This window comes from Capricornis sumatraensis, chromosome X (genome assembly GCF_032405125.1).
Source record: "Capricornis sumatraensis isolate serow.1 chromosome X, serow.2, whole genome shotgun sequence".
NCBI classification, from domain to species: Eukaryota; Metazoa; Chordata; class Mammalia; order Artiodactyla; family Bovidae; genus Capricornis; species Capricornis sumatraensis.
In genome coordinates, this window is record NC_091092.1 from 41,265,013 (window position 1) to 41,292,170 (window position 27,158).

The 27,158-nt window shown below is 41.1% G+C and overlaps 1 protein-coding gene across 3 annotated transcripts in view; it reads right to left on the reverse strand.

Annotated features, from left to right (window-relative positions):
- The window catches only part of GPC3 (glypican 3), a 458,636-nt gene that overhangs the window by 52,945 nt on the left and 378,533 nt on the right, over positions 1-27,158 (reverse strand). For all 3 annotated transcript variants that reach the window (XM_068962139.1, XM_068962138.1, XM_068962137.1), the window contains one exon: positions 12,392-12,551. In XM_068962139.1, the coding sequence (XP_068818240.1) occupies positions 12,392-12,551 (160 nt within the window). The remainder of the gene's footprint in view (positions 1-12,391; positions 12,552-27,158) is intronic.

The following is a 27,158-nucleotide window of genomic DNA, read 5'->3' on the forward strand; positions in this document are numbered from 1 at the left end:
ATTGCTCCCTGGAAAAGTCTGCCATTTGTAAGGATCCATTTGCTTAGGAAAATAGTTGCAGAAAATCATAATTGGTGACAGGTGCTCAAATACAACCAGAAAATCTCTTCTCCACTCCTCTTTCCTTCCCGGAGCTTGAAAAATTGTCTCATTGGTTTGCTCCAACAACTTGGTTCTCTTTTGTTACACTTACATGTCTGCATCATAAAACCACAGCATCTCAGAGCTATTCTGGACCATGGAAGTCAAGAGCCCCTAATGTAGGTATCTATCCATTCTCTGACATCCCACTCTACCTTCACACCAAGCCAATGTTTCTGATATATCGTTGTTCATTCACTCAGTCATGTCCGACTCTGTGACCCCATGGATGGCAGCATGCCAGGCTTCCCTGTCCTTCATTATCTCCCAGAGTTTGCTCAAACTCATGTCCATTGAGTTGATGATGCCATCCAACCATCTCATCCTCTGCCACCCCCTTCTCCTTTTGCCTTCAATCATTCCCAGCATCAGGGTCTTTTCCAATGAGTCAGCTCTTTGCATCAGGTGGCCAAAGTACAGGAGCTTCAGCTTTAGATACATGGCTACTTACTCTATAGACAAACACCTCCAGACTCAGGAAGCTGATTTCCTAGAGCAATCCATTCCACTGAAGAATTGCTTAAAGTGGAAAGTTTAACCTTTTTGTCAGTCAAAATATATTTCCTTATAAATTCCAAGTATCGGTTCTAGATCTATTCTCATCTTCCATATGCAAGACCTCTAAATAGTAGAAAGTGAAAGTGAAGTCGCTCAGTCATGTCCAACTCTTTGCGACCCCATGGACTCATGGACTGTAGCCTATCAGGCTCCTCCATCCATGAGATTTTCCAGGCAAGAGTGCTGGAGTAGATTGCCATTTCCTTCTCCAGGGGATCTTCCCGACCCAGGAATCGAACCCAGGTCTCCCTCATTGCTGGCAGATGCTTTACCATCTGAGCCACCAGGGAAGCCCCCAATTCTCCTCTTGTAGAGACTGAACATTGGGACTTTTTTTCAATTGTCCTTCCGCTGACCCTGTTTGCAGATTCTTCTCCATTCTGCTCACTCTCCTCAGGATGCACTCAAGGCTACAGACTCACAATGTCTCACACAGTGTGTCCTCCCCCTCGCAGGAGGCCCTACCCTGGTATGGACTGGAAGAGGGATCTCATGTCTCTTGGCTCACAACTTCCATTGCTAGAAGGATACTTTGAAGAAGCTAATGAAAGAAGCTTCCCAGGAGACACTAGTGGTAAAGAACCCGCCTGCCAATGCAGGAGACATAAGACTCGGGTTTGATCCCTGGGTCAGGAAGATCCTCTGGAGGAGGGCATGACAACCCACTCCAGTATTCTTGCCGGGAGAATCCCATGGACAGAGGAGCCTGGCGGACTACAGTCCATGGGGTCGCACAGAGTCGGACGTGACTGAAGCGAGTGAGTACACACACACGATGAAAGAAGCAGAGAGGGTGAAAGCTACCAAGTAGGATGCAAAAAGAAGCAAATGCTGACAAGTAAACCTTGCCCATGGATAACTGAAGTATTTATCAAACACCTACTGAATGACAACTGTGGAGCAAGGCAGGAGAAGGAAGCAGAGGTTGGCGACTGATTGCTGATGACAAAGACTTGCTTTCTAACCTCTGAGAGGCACACCATTAATCAAGGAAACCACTTCACTCGGAAAGCCATCCTGAATGTGCTAATGAGATTGCCCCCTGGTCTAACAGAGACTGTTCTCAGACAGCAGAACTTGCAGACTAACCTTGACTCCATTTTTGTTTACTTGGTAATTATATTATTGCTTAAGTCCACCAATGAGCTATAAATTAAGATTCTGTCTGCACAGGTATTCCCGTTCTCATCTTTAAAGGTTTTATTTACCATCACCCATATCCATTAGGATTGTTTTAAAAAAATCAAAAGGCAGTAAGTAAGTCTATTTAGAAACATCAAGAACCAGTAGTGCTTTGGATCATTTTCTGGATCATTAAACATCGCTTGGACAGGTGTGTACATAGGCAGGGTCTGTAAGAAGATTTCCTTTCAGAAAGATGAACAACAAAAACTGCCAGTAACGTCATTCCTACCAAAGGAAACTGGAACTCTTCTGTCCCTGGCACAGGCAAATAAGAGGGAGAAAGAGGTGATGGCTGTACCTCTATTCTTTTCACCATATTAACAAAGTTGACAGACAGCATTGTCTGAATTGGAAAGAGACTTGATAACATGTGTGCACACTTGTGCAATGTGTGTCGTTTCAGGGGTTTTGTGGAAGGTCAGTGATTGTAGGGCAGCTGATGACTCTGAGTTCCTCCTCTAAGAATGGGACCACAGCCTGGCTTCATATCTAATCTCCACCTGCAGCCCCTGGGACTGTGCTCACCACGTGCTCTCAGTTTCTCCCTTGTTCTGCAGGCTCATGATTCCTTGCGCCCCTGGGCTCCTCTGATTTGGCTCCCTCTAGAGTCCATTGTTCATCAGGGGAATGTAGGGCCATCACGCAGGTTTGATTAGACGTTGAATCTCTTTCTGGTGCTCCCAGATCCCTTGGGGATGAAGTGAGGATCCCTTCACTTCTATCTGGCAGCTCAGGTGGAGGCTCTAGGCTGGGCACTTTCCTGCTGGTTCTGCTCTTTCTTTTCTACTAGTAAGTATTAAACCTCCCCCTCCTATTCCTTTCTAGTCACACTAGATCACAGCAATTAGTTGAGGCTGTCACTCAAGTGGCCAACATGGCTTCCTCCAGGGAAAATCAATCACCCCACTTAGCCACATTCATATAGTCAGCTGTTCCCTTTTAATTTGAAAACTGATGACAAAATATAATACAATGGTCACAAATTGTTCACACTATCCCCAACACTCCCCCAATTCTTATAGCTGTATGGAAGGTCTACCAATAAGCAGAAGCATTATAGCATTTCCCCTGATAAAAGCCTCATGGCCTAATGGTTCAGAGGGCAGTAGACCCACAAACGTGAACCCCAGCATATATCCTTTAAAATAACAAGATGGTAACTTTAGTTTTTACCTTTCCTTATTCTCATCTTCCACCAGCTTACCTGAAGTAATTCCCTAGTCAACACTAAGGCGTGGGGATGGCCCCTTTTGGGGTACACTTACTCAGCTGGTTGGTAATGTCACTATGAAAGTTAGCATCCAAATCCCTCTGCATGAGCCATGGGAACTGCACAAAGCTCTGGGGTGAGGTGGGAATGGCTGTCTTGTCCATGTATTAGCCTGAACCACCTGGTCTGTGTCTGAGAGAAAAGTGCTATTATAGTGAACTTTGGTTCCTTCAGCTTCCCTATGGCATTTGATCTCTAAAAGAGAAGATCAAGGCATGAAAGCAGATTGCTTGTAGCTAAGAGCAAGATAGAATGGAAAGAATCAGGGGCCCTTTCATGGCCCTACCCAACTCATTGTCCTCCCCTGCCCTGACTGCCCCACTAACACCAAAGAAAACAAAACATACCTAGCTGAGATTCTTTCAAGATGTAGATGACTACTACTTTTGTGACTGGTTATTTGCACAACTCAGCAGACATATTTGTCATTGCTTAAATACCTTCTTACTGGGCTCAAAACAAGTTAATGAGCAACCGAAAATGCTACCCTGGGGATGGAAAAAGAGGGAGTACATTATAGAGAAATTTGTTGGCCAGAACATTGGGAATTTAATTTATTATTATTCTTATTTTAGCTGTAGGCTTTTGATGAGTAAAATTCACTTATGACCCCATGGTACCAAATAACATTAATAATGTTACCCTAAATGGGTAATTGCTTTACAGTTTATAAAGTATTTTTATATTCATTATCACATGTGTTTCATTCAATACCTTATGAAGTGGGCAGATCAGGAAATATTTTATTATTTTTGCATATGAAGAATATGAGGCTCAGAGGAGTTGAGTGACTTTGGCCAAGTCCAACACTGGGAGGTAACAGAGCAGAACTGAGACTCAGTTTGTCTGACTCCATAGATGAAATGCCCTCCTTCCCGTGATATCTCAAGCTTCAGCAGCCTAAGGGTAGGAGAGTGTGCCATTCACCCATCAGATGGGACCCAGGGTAAATGACAGGGGGTCCACTTATGCTGAGATCTTATGGTTGAGGGACTGATATCCCAAGGAAGAAGGTTGAAGGGAGTCACTACAGGATCTTAGCTGAGAATTTCAGAAGTGGATTACTTAGTGGTTAGCAACCTTCAACATAAGCGCCAAAGATCTGACTGCTGGGTTTCCAAGGAGTGCAAAGGAAGTGAGATCAGGTCATTCAAACTATCGACTACATTGTGGGAACACAGCCATAATCTATTCCTGGACTTGTTACCAGCAGGGCAGTATAAATCTGCATATATTTTGAGCTCTGAACAGGACTTGATCACTTTCCCATTAAAAAAATCCGAGGACATTCATTCTCCTACAAACCCTGTACTCATTCTTCAGCAGGCAATATGATTTGTTCTAAAGTGTGAAAAATTTGCAGATGTTACCCATGATCAAAGGCCAATTTTAGAGTTCCTCCATTAATTGTACCCTTTTCACCAAGCCAACCAGTCAATGACTTTATTAAAACACGTGACTACCAGCCCACATTTGTGAGGGTTTGATTTGACAGTTCAGAAGAACAGTTAAGCCACTGAAGCATCCTTCCCTTATTCTATGTGCACAAGCGTGTTAGGAATCAGAGTATAAGGCTGCTGCCGCTGCTGCTGCTGCTAAGTCACTTCAGTCGTGTCCGACTCTGTGCGACCCCACAGAGGGCAGCCCACCAGGCTCCCCCGTCCCTGGGATTCTCCAGGCAAGAACACTGGAGTGGGTTGCCATTTCCTTCTCCACTTGGGAAAAAAAAAAAAAGAATGAAAATCATTGGCTTAAAAATATTTTCTAATCTCTGTTTTTAGCAAGAGTAGAGTCATTGTTCTTTTGCTTCCAGATTGTAAAGTAACTGTAGGGAGGAACTATGGGGTGCAGAGACTCATGGGGCTCACAGCTTCTCTCCAGAACTGCTGGGAAGGGGTGACTGGGAGGGGTGGGGAAGCAGACAGCTTCTGTCCCTCCCAACAGCTGGGGAAGACACAGAGGAATGGCAGAAGGCACCTGCTGAGACTTGGATTTCACTTTCACTTCCAGTCAGGGAATAAGTGTCAAGTTTTCTTTTTTCAGCCCTCACACTGACATGAAGAGACTGCATGTTTCTTGAGGGCAAATATTTCCACAAGAAACACTGGTTGAGTATGGCAGGAAAGTGCCCTTTGGTTCTAGGGCTGGTTCAAGTCCCAGGCCCGAGGTATGTTCCATGAACTGTTCTCCCCACGCTGCCACCAAGCAGCTGAAGCCCCTCTGCCTCCCAGGGAGCCACCAGGAATGTTCCTATATACTGTGGTCTGTTTCTGCTTTCCTCATCCAAAGAAATCAGCTTTCGCAGTATCCATTCTTTGGCCCAGCTTGAGACAAGAGTCTCTTTGTTTTCTGACTCGCTGTTATAAAGATGTTAGGCTCGCCAGCATGCTTTGGCTGTACCCACAGAACAGCACAAGCTGGAGCAAGAAGAGGTCCAGGAGAGACAGGGGTGAGGGAGTGGTAACACAGATGTCTCTGAGACAGGTACTTCTTGCTAGGAGTTTTTCTGTGAGCATAAATTTCAATTGTGTTTCCAACAGCAGGTATGCACATGTGCACACCTACGTGTGTGTGTGTGTACATGTGTGCGCATGGGCATGTGTGTGTGTTTTCTCTGTGGGTGAGACTTGGCGGACAGGAAACAGATGCTTAAGATGCTTAGTCATGTCTTGGCCAGGGACACATGGCCAGAGCTTGGAAAGCTTCTCAGGGATCAGCCCCAGCCAAAGCTCTGGGAGTTGCCAGCTACCCAAATAGCTTACAATAAGAGCTTTGACAAGGCCAAAAACTAGGAACAATGCTGATGGCAACCTGGCAACAAAACAGTCATCTTATTGCACCAGGTCCATCATGGATGATCTGTCTTTGGAAGGGAGTCTGAACATGGGTGTTCAATGTGAGTGCTTTATAACTCATGCGCTAAATTCAATCTTTTCAGAAAATACATGCTGAACTAGGGTTGCTGAGAAAGCCAAAGAGCTTCCAGAGACTTTGGAAGAATAATAACAGTCCTCTGCTTGTTATAAATATTTGTAGAGCTTCATAGGTTACAAAGCACTTTCACACTTATTATCACATTTGATTTTCACAACCACCCACTGAAGTAGGCAAGTATGATTATCCCCATTTCATAGCTGGAGAAACTGAGGCTCAGAGCAGCGACAACTTGCTCAAGGTCCCACTATAGTAAATATGCTAGGACTAGAACCGAAGTATCCTAACCTATCACAGAGATGATGGGCCTTGGGCCTCTCTTATACTCCTTAGAGTACTTAACTCAATGCAGGGACAAGTTAGCGGCTTCTTGGATGCTTCAAGTATTAAGCCTAAATGCCACAAGAGTTCAATTAGAAGGTGGTAACGACTAAACAAATCACCTAGGGATTGTGTTAACATGACCTCCTGATTCAGTAGGTCTTGAGGTGGGGCCTAAGATCCTGCATTTCTTTTTTTTTCTTCATGAAAAGTATTTTCTATTACTTTTAAAATAATTTATTTTACTTAGAGGCTAATTACTTTACAATATTGTATTGGTTTTGCAATACATCAACATGAATCCGCCACAGGTGTACACGTGTTCCCCATCCTGAACCCCCCTCCCACCACCCTCCCTGTACCATCCCTCTGGGTCATCCCAGTGCACCAGCCCCGAGCATCCTGTATCATGTATCGAACCTGGACTGGCGATTCGTTTCATATATGATATTATACATGTTTCAATGCCATTCTCCCAAATCATCCTCCCCTCTCCCTCTCCCACAGAGTCCAAAAGACTGTTCTATACATCTGTGTCTCTTTTGCTGTCTCACATACAGGGTTATCGTTACCATCTTTCTAAATTCCATATATATGTGTTAGTATACTGTATTGTTGTTTTTCTTTCTGGCTTACTTCACTCTGTATAATCGGCTCCAGTTTCATCCATCTCATTAGAACTGATTCCAATGTATTCTTTTTAATGGCTGAGTAATACTCCATTGTGTATATGTACCACAGCTTCTTATCCATTCATCTGCTGATGGACATCTAGGTTGCTTCCATGTCCTGGCTATTATAAACAGTGCTGCGATGAACACTGGGGTACTCATGTCTCTTTCAATTCTGGTTTCCTTGGTGTGTATGCCCAGCAGTGGGATTGCTGGGTCATAAGGCACTTCTATTTCCAGTTTTTAGATCCTGCATTTCTAACAAGCTCCCAGCTGATACAGATGCTGCTGCTCCATGGACCCCACTTGGAGTAGCATGGGGTAAAGGGAGATTGCAGAATGTCAGTTACCTGGCTTTAGTTGCCTTTTATGGGTCTTAAATAAACCAAAAAATAAGGCGATTAATTCTGATCTACATTTTCAGGCTCTTGGAGTTCCCATAGGTCAGTAGCAACAGCAACACGCCAGGTGCTTTAACAGTAGGTAACATTTTTGGAGTGTTTACTAGGTCCCAGACCCTGTGCCAAGTGCTTGGCATGGATTATTTTATTTAATGGCCACAACACTATGAAATAGGCTGAGAAAGGAGGTAACCCTCCAAAAGGAAAACATATTAGCCTTGTTTTGAGGAGTGAAAGGAATAGGTCAGCTGTAACTGTGGGTAAGAAGACACTTTTTAGTGGTCATCTCAGCAGCAATTAAATTTAACAATCGGAAAGAAGGGTCAGACTCCAAATTCAGAAAGAAGAATTATAGAAAAAAAGAGAGCACTTGGGAAACTTTAGGATGAAGACTTTTAAAAGTGAATATAGCTCAGAAGGCCTGGATACTGCTCAGAACTTCTTATGAGCATCCTGGCCTACAAGTGTGCCGAGGGCCACGTGTGGGCAGCCCTTGGTAAAAGAAGCCTGGCTTGTCTGACTGGAACAGTCAAAGGAGCTAGTATAGAGAAAATAAGATCTGTTTTAATGTGTAAATAGCTCCGGAGAAGAACAAAACACAGGGAATTTGCATGGTCAGAAGAAGGTGTCCCTGAAAGACTCCAGTAAGCATGTTGCCAGGGACTAAAGCCAACATCGTCACAGACTGTTGGCAATGGCATGGCCAGCGAGAGATGCCTGGGCATTCTCTTCATTTTACAAATGGAGAAACTGACTTCTCAAAAGAGGCAGGGGCCTGCCCCGGGACACATGGGAGTTAGAAGCAAAGCCAAGAATAGAAGCTCAGTGTCCTGCACTTCCTCCAGTGCGTCAAAATCTGGGAGTAAGTGAGCCAGGGAGAGCAGCCAGTAGGACTACTTCCTGGCCAGAGTGCAAAAGAACTGTTCGGGCCAAAAGGGAGACAGGAGAGAGTCTGAACATACTCTGAGCCTTGTTTTTTATTTTCAAGTTGTCTTTTGGAGGAAGGAATTTGGAAGCTCTAAATGAGATAGAGGTAAATGCACGCAGTGTTCCAAGTCTAGGTGACGAAGTGGATGTTGATGTATCACCAGGATCAGATGGCATCTACCCAGATTTGGGGTAAAACTGTGTAATAGCTGACCAAAGTGTATAGCTTGTTATTCCAAATAGCTGTTGTGCCACGAGCCTGGCAGATTGCCAATGAGTCTCCTCTTCATGAGAAGCATTTGAAAGGGGACCCAAGGAACTCCAGGCAGGTAGGCTAACTGAACATGTTAGGCAAGTGTATCCTATTGGGAGTAAAGCATCATTTTTTCTGGAAATTAAATTAACCACCATTTGTGTAGCATTTTACAGTTGACAAAGCACTTAGGGTTAATCATGCCTAACTAATTGACTGGAATTCTTTGAGAGGATAAATGTGCATTTGGACAAAGGGAAACCAGTAGACGTAATCTATTTATATTTTGAAAAGGCCCTTGACAAGGTCCCACACCAAACACTCTTTAAAAAAGTTAAGTCACCATGGAATCAGGGAATTGCACTTTGAAATGGATAGGGAAGTGGCTTCTAGGCAGGAGAGCAAGAGGAGGGATAAACAGGGACTTTTGGAGAAACATGAACAGTGGTGTGTACTAAGGATCAGCATGGGGACCAGTTACTAGTTTGCTGAGTCATCTAAGCAGCCTTTAGCTGACCACAAGCTTTTCGGGGGGAGCAAAATGCAAAGCAGATTTGTCTAATAACTGGCCTCTGAAAGCTGACTGCCTGACTCTGAATCCTGACTCTGACCTTAGCCACTGCATGACCTTAAGCAAATTACTCTACCTCTTCCAGCATCAGTTTTCTCATCTGTAAAGTGGGAATAATAATAGTGGTGTTGTGAAAATGACATGAGGCGACGTGTGTGAATTTCTGGCACAGCACTCGCAGCATGGTAAGTGTCTAATAAACAAAACCTTCTATGAGTTTTAGTTATTATGTTTACTCAACATTCTTTCTGTAGGATGCCAGGCTCTGAGTGACCATGTTATGCCTTAGGAATGGAACTTGGGAGCCAGTGCAGACTATTTCTTGCAAGTATTGGCAGAATTTGTTTTTGTAATTCAGAGGGCAGCGATAAGTATGCAATGAGATGGTTGTGAAAGATTTCATTGAAGGAAACGAACAATTACGGAGCACCCAGTATGTTGCAGATACTGGGACAGCTGCTTCACAAACTTTCCCTTGATTTGATCCTGAACTAGTTGCTTACTGATGGATGAATCAAATGGATCCCCTTTTGATGGATGAGGGAATGCAGATTTAGCTAGGAGGCTAAGAACTGACCCAGGTCCTGCTAGCTCATAAGGAATAGAGCCAGGATTCAAATACAAATTTACTCAACCCCTAAAAATATTTTCATTGCATAATATTTGAAATGCACTTTTAGGGATGGGTGTAATTCAATAGAAAATAAAAGGGTATGTACATAGAAATAAATGTGAGGAACATTTGAAGACAGGAATAAGAACAGTATGTCAATTCATGCTCCTGGGGGATGAGTATGGTTTGCTCTTTCTGAAGAGTAGGGTTGCTGTGGGGCTAGTGGTGGGAAATGACACGGGAAGGATACTTTAGGCTAGACCAGAAAGCCCTCAGAACTCTGCTAAGGAGTCTGAGCATAACCCTCCAGGCAACAGGGACAGGATGAAGGTAGCTGAGCTAGGAAGAGGTAGGAGATGCTTTAGAAAGATTAACCTGGCAGCTGTACAAGGTGAATTTGGTGGAATCTTCTGCCTGAGTCTGATTCTTTGTTCTCTAATCTGTTAGCCTAAGGCTCTCAATACTCCTGGCTTAGCCTAGAAGCCTGGAGACCACTTACGATGTGATCTTAGCATATGTGGGGGTGGGGGATGTGAGGAAGGGAGGATAGAAAGGAAACAGTGAGAGAAGCAGAAAAAAAAAAAAAAGATAAATCATCTACAGAGATTTGGTGCCCAATTGTACATGAAAGTCAAGGGAGACGAGTCAAAGATGACTTTAGTTTTAAGCCTCAGTGACTGGGATAATGGTAGTGGCATTAGAAAAATAATGATATTAAGGGAGGAACCAGTTTGAGATGGTCTATTGTTAAGTTTGATTTATGATACATAGAGTTAGGGGTAATGGTGGGAAAGTCAGGAAGAAGAAAGCTAGTAAGCAGCTGGAGATCTGGGAAGGTAGCTCTGGAGACCAGTGAAGGCTGGAGGTAATGATTTTATGAGTTATCCCCACAGTGGTATAATACTTAAAGAATGTTCACTGCAGCATTAACCACAACAGCCAAGAGGTAGAAATAGCCTAAATGTCCACTGATGGCTAAAGGAATAAAGTAATCATGGACAGGCATACAGTGGAACATTATTTAGCCTTAAGAAGAGGGAAATCCTGTAGTCATACACTACAATGTGGATGAAACTTGAGGACATCATGCTGAGTGAAATAAGCCAGTCACAGAAGGACTACATGACTCCACTTCTATGAGGGAGCTAAGAAGCCAAACTCATAGATGCAGAAAGTCAAATGCTGGTGCCAGGGACTGAGGGAGGGGGAAAGGGAAGTTAGTGTTTAACGGGGACAGATTTTCAGTCACACAAATGAAGAAGTCTAGAGATCTGCTGTATAATCTGTATATTACTAACAATACTGTACACTTAAAAGTTTGTTATGAGGGACTTCCCTGGTGGTCCAGTGGCTAAGACTCTGTGCTCCCAAGGCAGGGGGCCCAGGTTCTAACCCTGGTCAGGGAATTAGATCCTACATCCCACAACTAAGGGTTCACATGCTGCAACTAAAGATCCTACATGCCACAATGAAGATCAAAATTCTTATGTGCTGCAATTAAAGACTTGGTACAGTCAAAAAAAATAAATATTTGTAAAAGTTTATTAAGAGGGTAGATTTCATATCAGATTCTTTTTGCCAGAATAAAAAAAAAGAACTTACAGAAATCATTAAAAAAAAAAAAATGAAATAGCCAAAGTAGATAAGATACGTATTTTCTCTGGAGAAGTGAGAAAACATAGAAGCTTAAGAAGAGACTCAGTTTCAGGACAGCATTAGAAAGAAATAGGGAAGGAAAGAGGTTGAAACAGAAGGAGGAGCTTGTAGGGTCTCAGAGGCCACGGGCAATAGGGTTTCAAGGAGACGGCTGTGCATTGCAGAAGGAAGAACGGACACCAGAAGTCTTAAGACCCAAGTTGGATTTCTAGCTCTTTCATTTGGATGAATCTCATTTCTTCTCTGAGCCCCAATTTTCTTGTAGTCATACACTACTTTATCTCTCTGTATAAATGGAAACAAGAATGCCTATCTATACGAAAGCATTCTGTACACTGGGCTAATTGATACAAATGTGGCTTGTGAAGAAATATTTTTTGTTATGGTTGTTTTGCCTTCTTGGCAGCATCAGCTCTCTATTTTTCTTCTACTTGTTTTCATGTAGCTATACAGTTATGTAGCATAGCCTATCAGTGCTAAACTACTAGTGGAAAAAACTAAATATGACATTCTAAGAGGAGAAGGTCCCCTAATGTCTTTTCTTTGAAAGTTACCCCATCATTGGCTTTTCACTAGGCTCTCAAGATTGCATTTCTTTTTGCATCTCTTTTTATAACTGAGAAGAACCAAGGAAACTTCCAGTAGGAAACAAAGCCAACTGATTTAGGTCAGTTCATTTTAGACAATGAAAAACAGGAAGTTACCCTTTTAGGTCCAGAGATTTTTTAAAAAGCTACCTGAAAACTTCATTTTTCTAAAGTGTTGCCTTTCCTTGATGGTATTGTGTGTTACAGAGATTTTAGTGAAGTTATAAAGAGCAGATTCAATTGGTATTTAATTCCCAAGCATCATGATTTTAGCTCAGATTTGAAGCAGCACTAATCACTTACCTGCAAGGAAGCGGAGCTGGTTCTTCACTTTCATCATTCCATCGCCAGAGCCTCCGATGCACTCGTCTTCATCATCGCCACAGTCTCCACTTTCAAGCCCTTCCTCATCAAGGTTTTTATCCAGAACTCTGCCTTTGGGTACAGACATGGTCCTCAGGAGCTGAAAGAAAACAACCAGGATTGCAGCAACTTTCCGTATTTCTCAGGTAGGTCTAAGACAGTGTGTTGATAATGGGAAGCATTTTAAAATGGGAAAAAGAGCTACACAGAAAGTTTTACAAATCATTTTCAAACTTACATAGACATACATTGCTTATACTCTTTAGAGCTGCATACTTCTGGACCTTTCCATAGCATTTGACATGATTTTCCACTCTTCCACTCTACTTCCACCATCAGTAGCCAGACTGAATATTGTATCAAAACTTTCCCATGTCTTAAGCCTCCGTGGGAGGAGAAGTCACTGATGAGGAACTAAGTGATGATAGGCAAAGCATATTTATAGGCTGAGAGAACACCAAGTTCAGAAAAGATGCCTGTGAAAGTCCACTAGATCTGTATTGACATTCACCTAATTAAATCAGCAAATGCATCCCACCACATGAAGAAAATGGCAGTGACATTTTATACACATTTAGATGAATACTTATAATTAATTGTTCCATACTATGCCCTGACCACTTGAAAAACTTAAAATCTCCATCCTCTACAGTTTCAATAAGATGCTTTGAAATTCATTCTGCCTTATTGTAGATCACATAACTAATAAGAGGCATGCCTGCTTTGCTGTGCAGTATCTGGCCTTTCAGTCACACAGTCAATGCCTTTTTAATTTCAGGGTGACTTCCACCTCCCAAAGTCTCACCACAGACTCAGAAGCCCAGCTCACAGCATGAGTGGTCTTCTGAGGGCACTTTTACTTTTCCTCACCATCTCTCTCCAAGGCTGTATTCCAACACCCTCTATTCCTACTGTAGCTTCTGCCCCACCATCCATGTTTAGTCCTAAATATCAGTCCACCTCCTATTTTTAAATAATGGACAACAAAAGATGTGGATATGCAGAAAGTGAGACTTTCGCAATTGCAGAGCAGGTATCCAAGAAAAGAAACGCTGCATATGTACACAGGCACATTTTGGTTGCCGTGGCTTTCACTGTGTTCACTGTCCCTGCAAAATATACTTTTCTGCTCTCCACCTGTGATTTAGCTGTTACACCATGATCTACTTGGAACAAGCTATATACCATAGAGAAATGTGACTCTGCAGGTTTCTTTCTCTTTCTAAGCAAAGAAAGAAAAATCCACAATGAAAAGCTGGTTCTTTCCTGGCCAACAGCCTCTAATGGTATCAGTGAAGCCAACCCCTCTATCATCTTCTACTCCAGCACCATCTCCACCATCAAACTCTAAACACATTTCCTTCTCTACCCTTTCCCTCATCCTACGCATCTAAACATATAATATAGACACAAAGGCTGGGATAAGCTAGACAAGCAGTTCTCCAACATTTAGATTTCAGGACCCCTTTATACTCTTATTGGGAATATCAGGGAACTTTTAATTATATAGTTGTATCTATCAACATTACCATCTCAGAAATTACAACTGAGAAATTAAAAGAAATATTTAAAAACTAATTTAAACATAACAAATAAAAAACCCATAACATGTTAACATAAATAGCATTTTTAATGAAAAAGAAATATATTTTCCCCTGACATAAAACCATTAGAAGGAAGGCTGGCATAGTTTTACATTTTTGCAAGTATCTTTAATATCTAGCTTCATATGATACCTGGATTATCATATCTACTTCTCCCTTCAATCTGTTGTTATATGTTGTTTCAGTTGAAACATCTACAGAAAATCCAGCTTCTCTGACAGAAGTATTTTATTAAGAGTAGCCTTTTCAGATAATTCTGGATAGTTTTCATTGAAACTACATAAAAACTCACAAGTGAAAAAGGTTACTTGCAATGTTAAATATGAAACCATATAAGTAAACTTTTCATGTTATGTTACATTAAAATCCATTGGTATATTTTGAATTTTGAATGGGCCTTTTACCCATTTTGTCTCATCATGCACAGATCATCTGGAAAATATTGGTTCACTGAGCTCTGCAGGTATCCCAAATGTTGACACCTTTCATTATATGATATTTTAAAAATCACATTCATTAACATCACCTCCAATCTCATTTAAAAAGTCTTTGAAGCATTGGGAAGCTCTCAAGGTCATGGTGGTAGATACAAGTTTTCCAAAATTTTAATTTACTCTTTAAAGTTTGAATTTTATCCTTGGCAACAAACACTGTCAGTATTTCCTTTAACTGTCAGGCTCTCTTTGTTCCTTTCAAACAAAATGTCTAACAAATACTGAAGCCTGCATAACCATAGTTTGTCAGTCAGTAAAAAAGGTTAATTTAGCTCATGGCTTAAATAATCTCACAAATGCTTTTCCTTAAGACACGTATCAACACAGTTTGTAGCATAAGTACCTTACACGTAAGTCAAATGTCATAACACAGAATATTTTTTTTAAAGTTCACTCAATTGTTAAGGTTTAATATATTAATGATTTTTACTGCTTTAGCAATGATATTCTTAAGTGGAGTGCCTTTTATTTTCCTGCAAGTGTAATGATTACGAGTACAATTTGGTGTCACTGCCTTGATTCATACTGTGGTACTAACAGTTGTACTCACTATTGCTTCTGTACCATCAGTGCAAATATCAGCACAGTGAAAAAGGCAAATAATACTTAGTATTGTGCAAGTCATTTTGACTGTCTGGATCCTTGGGTTTCATGGATTACCAGGGTTCATTAACTATTTGAGTGCTACTACCTAGACGATAATGTCATTTCAGTTTGACCAAGCCACCCTAATTGCTTCCATTACCATTATGAAATGTATGGGAAAACTGCTTTTGACATACATGTTTTAAGGTCAATTTTGAAAAATACATCTTTCATGTATGTCACAGATTACCTGAATTAGAATTGTTCACATAAGGGGAATCTGTGGTTAGATACAGCTTTGTGGACTTGCTGTTTCTCAAGCACATCTCACATCTGTGCCTTTTATTAATCCCTTCAGCAAACATTAATTGAGCACCTAATGTGAGTTGTTTTCATTTCCGTCTATTGAAAGCACTCCATCCTTTCAAGCCAAGTTCAAATGTCACTTCCTTAATAAAGCCTTCTTGGCCACCACAGATGGTCATTATAATTCTCCCTTTCCCTCTTCCAGCACTGCTCCCTGTATCTGTACCTCCCAAATAGCACTTTATGAATGCAACCTGGTATTATTTATTGTACATGTGGCTTCACTCCACCACCAGACAGTGAATGCCTTATTTATCTTTGAACCCCATACCATTTAAGGCAGTGTCTGGTACATAGTTGTTGTTTAGTCACTAAGTTATAGCCAACTCTTTTGTGACCCCATAGACTATAGCTTTCTAGGCTTCTCTGTCCATGGGATTCTCCAGGCAAGAATACTGGAATGGGTTGCCATTTCCTCCTCCAGGGGATTTTCCAGACCCAGGGATCGAACCCGTATCTCCTGCACTGGCAGGCGGGCTCTTTACCACTGAGCTACCAGGGAAGCCCCTGGCACATGACAGGCACTCAGTAGCACTTCAGTGCTATTGAACTGAAGCAAAAGGAAGTGGCATGGCATATTTCATTCTCTAAGAGCTACTTCCACAACTCATAAAAAAAGAGAAAGCCAAAGCACAGATGAATTATAGAAAAACTTGTAAATGAATAGCTAAAGGCTTTTGGACGACCCTGGCTAAGATCTGTAGCTAATCTTTGAGAGGCTGTTTTCCAACCTCGTGTACAATGCCTCCAGTATTCCCTGGTATTTTTAAGTGCAATTAAAAAAAAAAACTTTAAAACTTTGCCAGTGAAATTACTTCTTTAGTTCTTAAATTACTCCCACTTGGGTGACAACTTCAGCATTGAAGAAGGATTACAGCACACTTTCCAACCATATTACATAGACGTTGTTGATGAGCCTAACCCTCACACATTAACAAAACCAATCCAAACCTAGAAAGCTATTGTTAATGCAAAAGTCTTAAAGGACTCTGAAGTGCCAGAGTGTTGAAAGAAGGGTAATGTGTCAGTGATGAGGAGTTGCCAGTGAGGACTGTGAATTTAGTACAGCCTGGAATTTGGCACAGAAATCAAATCAGCTAATTACAATTCACAATATTGACCTTTTCGTTCCCTCTCTCACTCTTTACAATGTCTTCCAGACTGAACGCTCACTTTATGAAAGGAAAGTTATGAGGACCTTGTACAGTTAACTTCAGGTGCCTAATGCTTTTGATTAACTGTTTGCCATTTTCAAAGGACAATATCCTATTAGCTTTTTAGAAGCCAGGGCTCAGAATAATGATTATTAATGTAAACTATCTTATTAAAACACTGGACTGATGATTTTGCTCCACGACCCCACTGAAACATTCACTAAACCTGACATTTCTGCCTTGCATCATTCGGCCGGCCTTAGCGAGAAGTACATGAGACCTTTCCACTGCGCAGCTTTTTCCATTTTCTACCCCCCTTGCTACTCTGTTGACTCACATGAAACTTTCACAGTTGCTTAAATATACAGTTTTTATTTTATGATGTCATATTTTCATCATGTAAGTATTAAAATAGAAAGATGAAAGAAAGGGATATAAGGGGGAAATTCCAATTTCCAAACTTTAAGAACCAGTGTTTGGTTTTCGAGGGTAGGGTTTGTTTCTAACGGCTGTATTTTTACACAGTTGAACTTGCATTTTAGAATTTAGACTGACTCGAGTTAGAATCCTGGCTTTTCCCCTTATTAACTTCTTTTTTTCCACTTACTAACTTTGCTGTTTAATCTCCCTAAACCTCAACGTCCTCATCTGTAAAATGAGGAAAATGCCTGTCTCCTAGAATTGTTGTAATGAATAAATGTGATCAATGTAATACTTCAAATGTGTAAACACCTACACAGTGCCCTCCAGGGATCTACCAAAATCGACCTAACCATTTTCCTAATTTTGAAAATATTACATTGTTTCTAGTTCTTTTGCTCCTATAAATAAAGATGGATCATCAGGAGTATTCAATAGTTCTTTCCATATTTTGGATTATTTCCTTAGTTTCCCATTAGTAGGATTACTGGGTCAAATGGTCTGTACATTTTTATACACCATGAGAGTGAGTCTTCGACAATTTCCATCTGAATCACCTAGGATGTTTGTTAAAAACTCCAGCTTCCAGGCCCCACCCACAGAGCTTTTAACTGAGTAGGTCTCGGGTGGAGCACAGCCCCACCCTGCCCTGTCCCCACCTTCCTGTGAGTGAACCACAGACTACACTTTAAGAAGGGCTACTCTAGTGTTACTCTACCTGTCGGAAACCCAGTGAAACCATCTTTGGACAAGAGTCACCTCAGCTCCACAGGTGTCTGAATCCTTAATGCATGTTCTTCAAACCATTTTATTAAAAATCTGATGATTTCCTTTTTACTTAGGTATGGACATCATGACCTTTTGTCTTTGTAGTTAATGAAAATACTCTTGTATAAAGTGAGTGACTTCAGGATTACAAAGCGAAATATTTAAGTTTCCTTGGAACAGGTATTCAGGGTTGTGTGATAAAAGGAAACAGGCCTCGAATAATTACTTAAGAAAATTAGAACCACAGCATAAGAGCAAAAAAGGCTTTCTAGAGTACAGCAATTTCATGTTCTTAAAACCATAACCAAGATAACAAAAGAACACTGCAGCATGGGACAGTGTGATTTGGCCAAAGCTCTTTTCATGCTTGGTTGACAGAACAAAGATCAAACGACGTACTTGTGGTTCTTAGGGGGATCAAATATGCTGAAATTATACCAGAGAGAGCAGCAATTCTCAATCTGCCTACATGGTATAAGTAATGTGCCTCTTGGAATTATCTTGATTGTAAAGATATGGACTTTATCAGCCACACACTTTGCTAGGACTTAACATATGTTCTTTCATGTAATCCTCAAATCCACCCTATCAATTTGTATAAACAAGGAAGATTGCCATCCCCATTTCCCATGTCAAGGGAGGCTTGGAGAGGAGATAAGACTAGACCAAGCACTAAGTAAGTGATAGAGTCCTCATTAAAAATAGAGTCTTCTGCTTCCAAGTCCACAGGTCTTCAAAAAACAACAACAACAACAACAAACCTATGCTCTCTTAGGTAAAGCCATCAACTAATGGGGCCTTCACTCACATTTTTTGTCATCTTGACTTCTCTACCTAAGATAATTTCCAGTTCAATCTCATTTTCTCAGATACTATCCATGAACTATACCTTGGTGGGAAAGCCTTCTGTTACTGGCTGGGAGAGCTGGTTGGGGGGACAGGGGTGGAGGGAGAGATAATGACATCGGATGCCTCCTGCTTTTTTCTCAGCCTCGCATCTCCTGTGTCTTAATGAACCAAACCATCTTATCACAAACACGTTTGGTTTGAAAAGCTTCAGACAGCTGGTTAGAATAAAATGGAGAATTCCATCACTGCTGCTACATGGCTATGAGTTTTCTTGACTTCAAGCACTTTAGCATTTTAAAAATAAAGGACAAATAACAAAGTAGATACTACAAATATGGGGCTTGGTACATATTTTGAGGATTTAGCTAGTTTTGTCTCTTTTGGCCACTCACTCTCTAGGCATTTTTCAAAATATCTGGAATCCAGGTTACCTTTTAAAGCTATTGAGCTGGGCTTACAAAACTGACTTTGAACTATTTGGGTGCTCAGCATTATACAACCTGCAAGGAATGCTTTGGGGGCTCAGCTTTCCATGTCCACAGCAATGTAAATACATGCTTTACTGTTTGTATTTGAGTAGCATAAGCTAATGGGAAACAAATGTAGTGGCTCCAATGAATCCCAGCTTTGGAGGAATGCCATTATTATTTATACGCTGTGCACATCCACGAGACCTAGGGCACGTGACCTCTGCTTTGCGTGCACAGTTTCTTTGAACTAATGCACCAAACCACAGCCACAACTAATTGGAAACAATTGCAACTCCACACGTTTGAGAAGAAGCCAGAACCAAAGTGCATAGGGCTAGAATGAATGGCTATATAGGCACTTCACACATTGGAGAGGCAATAAAGTATAGCCCTTAAGAGTGTGAGCTCTGGAATCTGACCAGCATGGATTTGAATCTCTATTCAGTCTATTTACTATCTGTGTTACTTTGGGCAAGTCACTCAACCTCTTCGAGTCTCAGTTTCCATGCCCATAAAATAGAGGATAATGCTATTTATTAACTTCACAGGGTTGTTGAAGATTTAAATTCAATAGTACCTTTCACCTTTCATAGTCCCATGTATCTTTCTTTCATAGAACTTTCCACAGTTTGTAATTATATAGTCCCCCATTGCACCCCCACTAACAGAAGAAATAACCGTCTGTTTCAATTACCAGTGTGTAGTGCAGTGTTTGGTAGAAAGTAAACATTTACTAAATATTCACTAAATGGATGAATGAATAAATAGAAGAATGGGTATAAAGTGCTTAGCACATTGCCTGGCAAGGCTCAAAAGTGTTAACTCTGTTGCTGAGGTTGATGGTGATGATTGTAAAGATGAGGAAAGGGAGGAAGAGGAGAAGCAGTAGCAGGCACAGTAGCCACCATGTAGAGCTTATTACAAATGCCTTGTGAAGCAAAACAAATAACACTCCATGGCCAAATACCAAGGCACCAGGAGAGAGGGCGGGTGAAATGTTTTTAAGAGTCTGAGGAAAGCCTTCTGGATGCTCCCAGGAAGATAAGGGTCTGTGCACTAGGATGCATGCAGAGAGAGAAATGTGCAGTAATAAATAGCAATGGGACCTGTCAGAGGCTGTGCTTTCACGTGGTGTCAAGTCAGAAGGCCACCCACACCCAGATACACTCTTGCCTGGGCATTGCTTCTACTTCTGCCTCTTACCCACAGCACATGCTTTCTCTACCACTTCTAGCTTCCCTGATTCTTACTTGATGTTTGTTAATGTAGTGGAAACGTGTGAAAATAAGTCCTCCCAATTTCAATAAGTACCTGGATAGTAAAGCAAGTCAGGATGTGAGAGAAGCAAACTTGGGATGAAATTAAAACTATTCCTATGGGGCTCCCTCCTAGTGGTAGAAAAGGTTCTCTGCAGTTTTAGGAAGCTGTCCACTGCCTTAAAATAAAAATAGCTACAATAATATTATTTATTAATAATAGCTTAGAACTGTAGAGTTTTGTACGTTTCTAAGAGGAGGCAAGGAGAAGGCAATGGCAATCCACTCCAGTACTCTTGCCTGGAAAATCCTATGGACGGAGGAGCCTGGTAGGCTGCAGTCCATGGGGTCGCGAAGAGTTGGACACGACTGAGCAACTTCACTTTCACTTTTCACGTTCATGCATTGGAGAAGGAAATGGCAGCCCACTCCAGTGTTCCTGCCTGGAGAATCCCAGGGATGGCGGAGCCTGGTGGGCTGCCGTCTACGGGTTCGCACAGAGTCGGACACGACTGAAGTGACTTAGCAGCAGCAGCAGCAGCAGAGAAAGAAAACTTGTATTCAAATCTAGACTTTATCATTTACTAGCTTTGTTACTATAAGCAAGTTATTCTTTCACCTCTCTGAGTCTTATATTTCTTATCTATAAAATGTGTTTAATAATACCTATTCCTATCTCCCACATTGCATTATCATGGGGATAAAATGAAGTAATCCATGTAAAGCACTAAGCTTAGTATCTGGCATATAGTAAGTAGTTACACAATAGTGTATTAAATTTTATATTAAAATAATACATTTATAAGATCTGAATCTCTGAAGAGCATGAATCCTGAATTTTTGGTTCCAGTTAACATTCAGCTATGGCCTGGGTAAGACTTGTTCTGTGGAACACTTGTTTAGTCGCTCAGTCATGTCCGATTCTTTGCAATCCTATGGACTGTAGCCCACCAGGCTCCCCTGTCCATGGACTTGTCTAGGCAAGAATACTGGAGTGGGTTGCCAATTCCTTCTCCAGGGGATCTTCCCAATCCAGGGATCGAAGCCATGTCTACTGCATTGGCAGGCAGATTCTTTACTACCGGGAAGCCTATAAGCTCTCAATAAATCTTAGTTATTGTGTCATTACTATCAGCATTTCATTATTTTTATAATTAAAAGTATTTCTGTTTTCTCAGTGGATCCATCCTGCACCCCTGTAAGGCAGCAGGGCAAGTATTATTAGGTTCATTTTTTTAAATAAAGAACTTGGAGCTGAGGGATATGTGAGGCAATGTACTCATTTTTACCTTGAAAAAGTTCAAGGTACTTTAAGGTGGTTAGGATTTGGAATGGGGCCAGGGGGGAAGGCTTTTGTACTCCAGCATTAAATTGGAAGGGTATGGCCCTGGGACTAGCACAGTTCCTGACACATAACAGGTGCTTCGGAAATGCTTGGTGATTGAAAGAATGAATGAACCAAAGGGCTAACCAAATAAAGAAGCAATTTATTCACCGAATTTTGGTTCTCTCAATCTCCCTCTCTTCGACCCTGGTCTGATAAGCCATTGCTATTGCTTTCGCATGACTTTAGCTGATTCCTGCCAGGGAGCCTTGGATATACTGAGGGTAGACAGATGCACAGATACACTGAGTGACTGACTGCGAGCAGGTCCTTTACTCCCCCCTGGCTGAGGGAGCCCCCTCCTCTGATAAAGTGGGATAAAGTGAAAGAAGAAGGCAGGAAATTAATCTTTTTAAGCAAATGAACCAACTAATTCAAAGGAGGTAGCCAAAACCAACCAAAGCACTAAGGGGCTGAACATGGTTCCTTAAGGCTACCTGGTGAGCCTCTTCCAATCCCCAGATGGGTCTTCTGTTTCTAGATTAGTTGGCCTAATGGGGGTCAGTTCCGTGCTCTGTAATGACCTCCTTTAGTGTCTCTAGCAATACTAGAATAAATCTCATTTTAGGGGTCCAAAAGCCCCACAAACACAGTTCTGGTTCTAAGGCTGGAGTCAAGGCTGGCCTAGCCTCCAGGAGCCAGCCAGACTCGGCTGATTTGCCAGTGTGGCCGCAAAATCCAGATACAGCAGGGTAACCTTTCAGGCCGCCAAGTCCAGTTTTCCTCAGAAGGCATTCAACCCTGGCCACCACCATTGTTGAAGATGAGTGACCTTTCTGTCCCCGTGTCAGTTTTAAATTGTGAAAAGTCTCAGGGATGAAATATATCTTCTTTTCTGGAATGAAAACTTACTTTGAAGACATCTGTGAAACCCCATGGCCCTACTTGGTTTCCAAAGGAATCACCTTGTTAGATGTGGGAGGGCCACTGACGGAGGGTAAAGGGCCCAGGGTGAGAGTATACTAGCATATCACGTTTCCTCAGGGAACTGAGGTCACACAGACATGACCTGCACATTTACTGTTGTCCTAGTGTATAAATGGGACTCATTCCAAATAGATATTTTGTGGTTATACTTTTGGGAAATGAGAATTCTTGCCTCTAAAAATAACCTCTGTGAATGAACCACAGCAGCTATGTCATCAAGCACAGGGCTTTAAGAGTAGAGGGTTCATTATCTTTCAGAAGGAGGCCCACCAAGGGTTAGTGAGATGGCTCTAGTTTTCCTGTGAGAGCTTCCTGCCTTTAGAGGTGAGGTCTAGATCAGGGTTGATAAATAGGTTTTCAGTGAAAACCGTTTTCCTTCTCTGGTGTACTCTTAGAAAAATATGAATTTCAAATATGCTTCAGATAACTAAGGTTGCATTGTATTATTCTGAAGTGTAATAAATGGCCTGGTGCCTCTGGTACAAGTAAATTAGCTGGGACTTGGTGAAAAACTAGATTCTGAGTTTCTAGTTATTTTTTCCTTGGAAATCAGAGTGCTTTAAACCCTTTCCTTTCCAAGTTTTAGGCTGTAGATTCCTAAGAGGGAAGGAGGCTCCCATAGGAAACAGAAAACATGAGTAAAATTATTTTAATAATCATATCTAATCACATACTTTTAAAGGTTGAAATAGATGAATCAACAGATTTAAAGGTTGAAATAGATGAATCAAAAGAATGGTGCTCTTCAACAATGTTCATAGCAGCATTATTCACAATAGCCAAGACATGGAAGCAACCCACTGACAAATGAATGGATAAAGAAGATGTGGTAATACACACACATATATATATATATATACACACACACACACACACACACACACATACATACAAAGGCATATTTGTCATAAAAAGAATGAAATAACACAAAATGCACCAACATAGATGAATCTATAGATAACCATATTAAGTAACCCAAAGACAAATATCATATGATATCATTTATATGTGGAATGTAAACTAGGATACAAATGAACTTATTTACAAAACACAAATACTTTTAGAAATTCCACCTGCAGAAGTTTCTGCTGGGTTGATTGTATATACTTATGAAGTAACTGCTACTTAGCATTTGGCTAAACTATCCTTCACACTCACCTTTCATCCCCTAAATAAAACACTCACTCATTTAGTATATGGAAATACTTGCCACTTGGTAGCACATCTTAGATTAATTTCACTTCTCTGAAGTAAATAAGCAGAGTTGGAGTCTAGCACAGATATAATCATTTTCATCCCCATCTGGGTTTCTGTAATCATTGCTTCTTATTCTTAAATTCCAAACCTCATCAAGCATTTCTCCTAATGGCTCTGCCTAGGAATCCATTTCTCAGACAGGCCCCTTGTTTTTCCTAAAAAGCTCATTACAATTTAACCACAAGGTCTGGGAAGAGCACCATGTAGCCAAGTCCAGCTAATTTGTACTCAGTGTTGGGGAGAGCTTGTTTCTGTGTTATTTTGGTGATGTATATGCCCCAGAGATTATGATGAATTATTTTCCTTGTTGGCTTTTTGGTGGATGGGGTAGGTACATTTTGCTTGCTACTAGAACTGAAGAGCTTGTCTGGCTATCTTACCTGAGTTCCTTCTCTATTTCACACAACTATTTGGTGGTGATGGTAGTGACAGAGTAGCAGGAATAGGAGAATGTAAGTGTGGGAGGGGAAAAGGACAGTTTATGACAGGCTGCAGCCAACACATATTTATAATTTCACCTTTATTTGTTTCTCTTCATTGAGCTCAGTAAGTAAGAATGGCTTTATCAGTTCTAACATGGACTTGTCCACCATCTTCTGAGACTCTTTTTAGTCATATTAACATTTTGTTAAATAAACACCTGTTTCCCTCCCCCACAATGTTTAACCTCTTTTGATACAGCAGGTAATATGCACACATTGCGAACATCCTGTTTATTCAACACATTTCTGGATACAGCCATGGTAATTTTCATCTTTGAAGAAATTAGCTCATATGCCCATGCAACAGGTAAGGAGATGGTTGGGAAGCAGAGAACTTACCTCTCAGAGAATGGTGTCCAATGTAAGAAATGGAGATATTAGGTGTATTGAGCACCCTAAAGTCATCAGCATTATATTCAACCTGTTACTAAGGGAATCAGGTCATAGACCTAGAATGGTAATTGAGTTTGAAAGGACCTGAGAGATCATATGGTCCAAGCCCATTTTACAGATGAGCACAGCAATCCCACACAGACAATTGTTAGTAGAGCTTTTCGACACACCAGTGCTGCCTAATCCTTGGGGATATCACAGAAGAATCAGTTGACAGCAGGTAGGAGAGAGGCAAAGGGACTTGCAAAATGACCTTAAAAACAGGGGCTTCCCTTGCGGCTCAGCTGGTAAAGAATCAGCCTGCAATGCGGGAGACCTGGCTTCGATTCCTGGGTTGGGAAGATCCCCTGGAGAAGGGAAAGGCTACCCACTCCAGTATTCTGGCCTAGAGAATTCCATGGATTTTATAGTCCATGGGGTCACACAAAAAAAGAAAAAATAAAAACAGGAAGGAGGGTGGTGAGATTCGTTCTCCTGGATCCTTAGTAGTAGCCAAAGCACAGGCTACGAAGAAGACAGCGTAGCTCCTGAGAACTTGGCAGCCAGTTTCCAGGTTGGCATGGGTAAGGGGTAATAATAGAACATGAAGCCTGCCCTCAAGAAGTATACAGTCCAAAAGCAGTTCTCTAGAAGGTGTAAAAAGCAGTGGAATAACACCTTCCAAAGTCCTCATCTTATCCATTTCCGATTAGGTGGATAAATTCACCTGCCAAAGTATTGGTACTTCTTTATTTTCTCCCATTCATCTCTTCCTGTCTATTCCCAAATAATTCTGGTTGAAAACATCTTAGAGAGGCTAATCATACTGAAATCCTTGCATTTGCATTCAGTTACACATAATTTCATTTTGTTTCCTACTCTCATTACATTTAAGCATTTTGTTAAAATAAATGGTAAACTCCTAAGTTATGGTAGCTTTCAACTAAATTGAAACTTCAAATGTGTTGCTGTCCCGAAGATGAGGTTTGGTAGGCTGGTTATAATCTTTATACCTTTAAATAATAATTATGTTTGGGGACTACCATGTATTTCAGATGGTCGATATCTTGTGTTTTCATGGTTCCAGAAAGAGACAGGAATATGTAGTGTAACCGTCAGTGATGTTATATGTAGTGATTCTACAAGTTTGAACTAAATTCCAGCATTATTATTTGTCAGTTAACAGTGCAGAGACTTTCTGCTATAAATACATCACCCACAGCATCAGAGACAAAGTATTCAACAAATTTACACACTGAGGTACTCACACTTATGCAGATACCTTAATTCATGGAAAACAAGTGCATAACTGCCTTAATTAGTAATATAAACCTAGAGGGCCATAGGGGTTTGCAGGAAGCTGCTGTTACTGCTAAACAAATTCTTCTCCTTTCCCAAACATGACCCTAGTCCAGGCCACCCCCAACTGGACTTCTATTTCTTATTCTAGTTACACAAGCCAGAAAAAATATTTTCTATCAGCTCAGGGGGGAAAATAGATCCTTCACTTTTGTCTATACTACCTCCCTTTTACAGGAGCAAATCATTCCCTATATTGCTTTGTGAAGTTCCACTTTCTAGCTCTATGTTAAATAATTATCCAAACCTACTATTTCTAACAGCTCTGTATTTAACATCAATGACAAAGGGAGAATTATGAAAGCAGTGAGAGAAACAACTCATCATGTACAAGCAATAATCAATAGGATTAACAATCAATTTCTCATCAAAAACCAAGAAGCCAAAGACAGTGGGATAAGAGATTCAAAACGCTGAAAAAAAAAATTAAAAACCCTGTCAACCAAGAATCCTATGGGCTTCCCTGATGGCTCCATGGTAAAGAAGCCACCTGCCAATGCAGGAGCTGTAGGAGACTGTGGGCTCAATCCTTAGGTCAGGAAGATTCCCTGGAGAAGGAAATAGTAACTCATGGAGAATCCCATGGCCAGAGGAGCCTGGGAGGCTACAGTCCATAGGGTCACAAAGACTCGGATATAACTGAGCACGCACACAAAAATTCTATATCCAGCAAAACAGTCCTTCAAAAAACTGAAGACATTTCCGGAAAAACAGTAAAGGAGTTTGTCACTATTAAACATGCCTCAAGAAATGGTAAAGGGAATCCTTTCAGCTGAAATGAAAAGATACTAGACAATATCCCAAAAGCTGTAGGAAGAAATGAAGAAAACTAGAAAAAGTCACTCCATAGATTATTATTATTAAATTTTTACTTGGTAAATATTTTTCCTATTTCTTTTATTATTTTTATTTTCAATTAATTTTTTCTTTGGCTGTACCATGTAGCATGCAATGGTACAA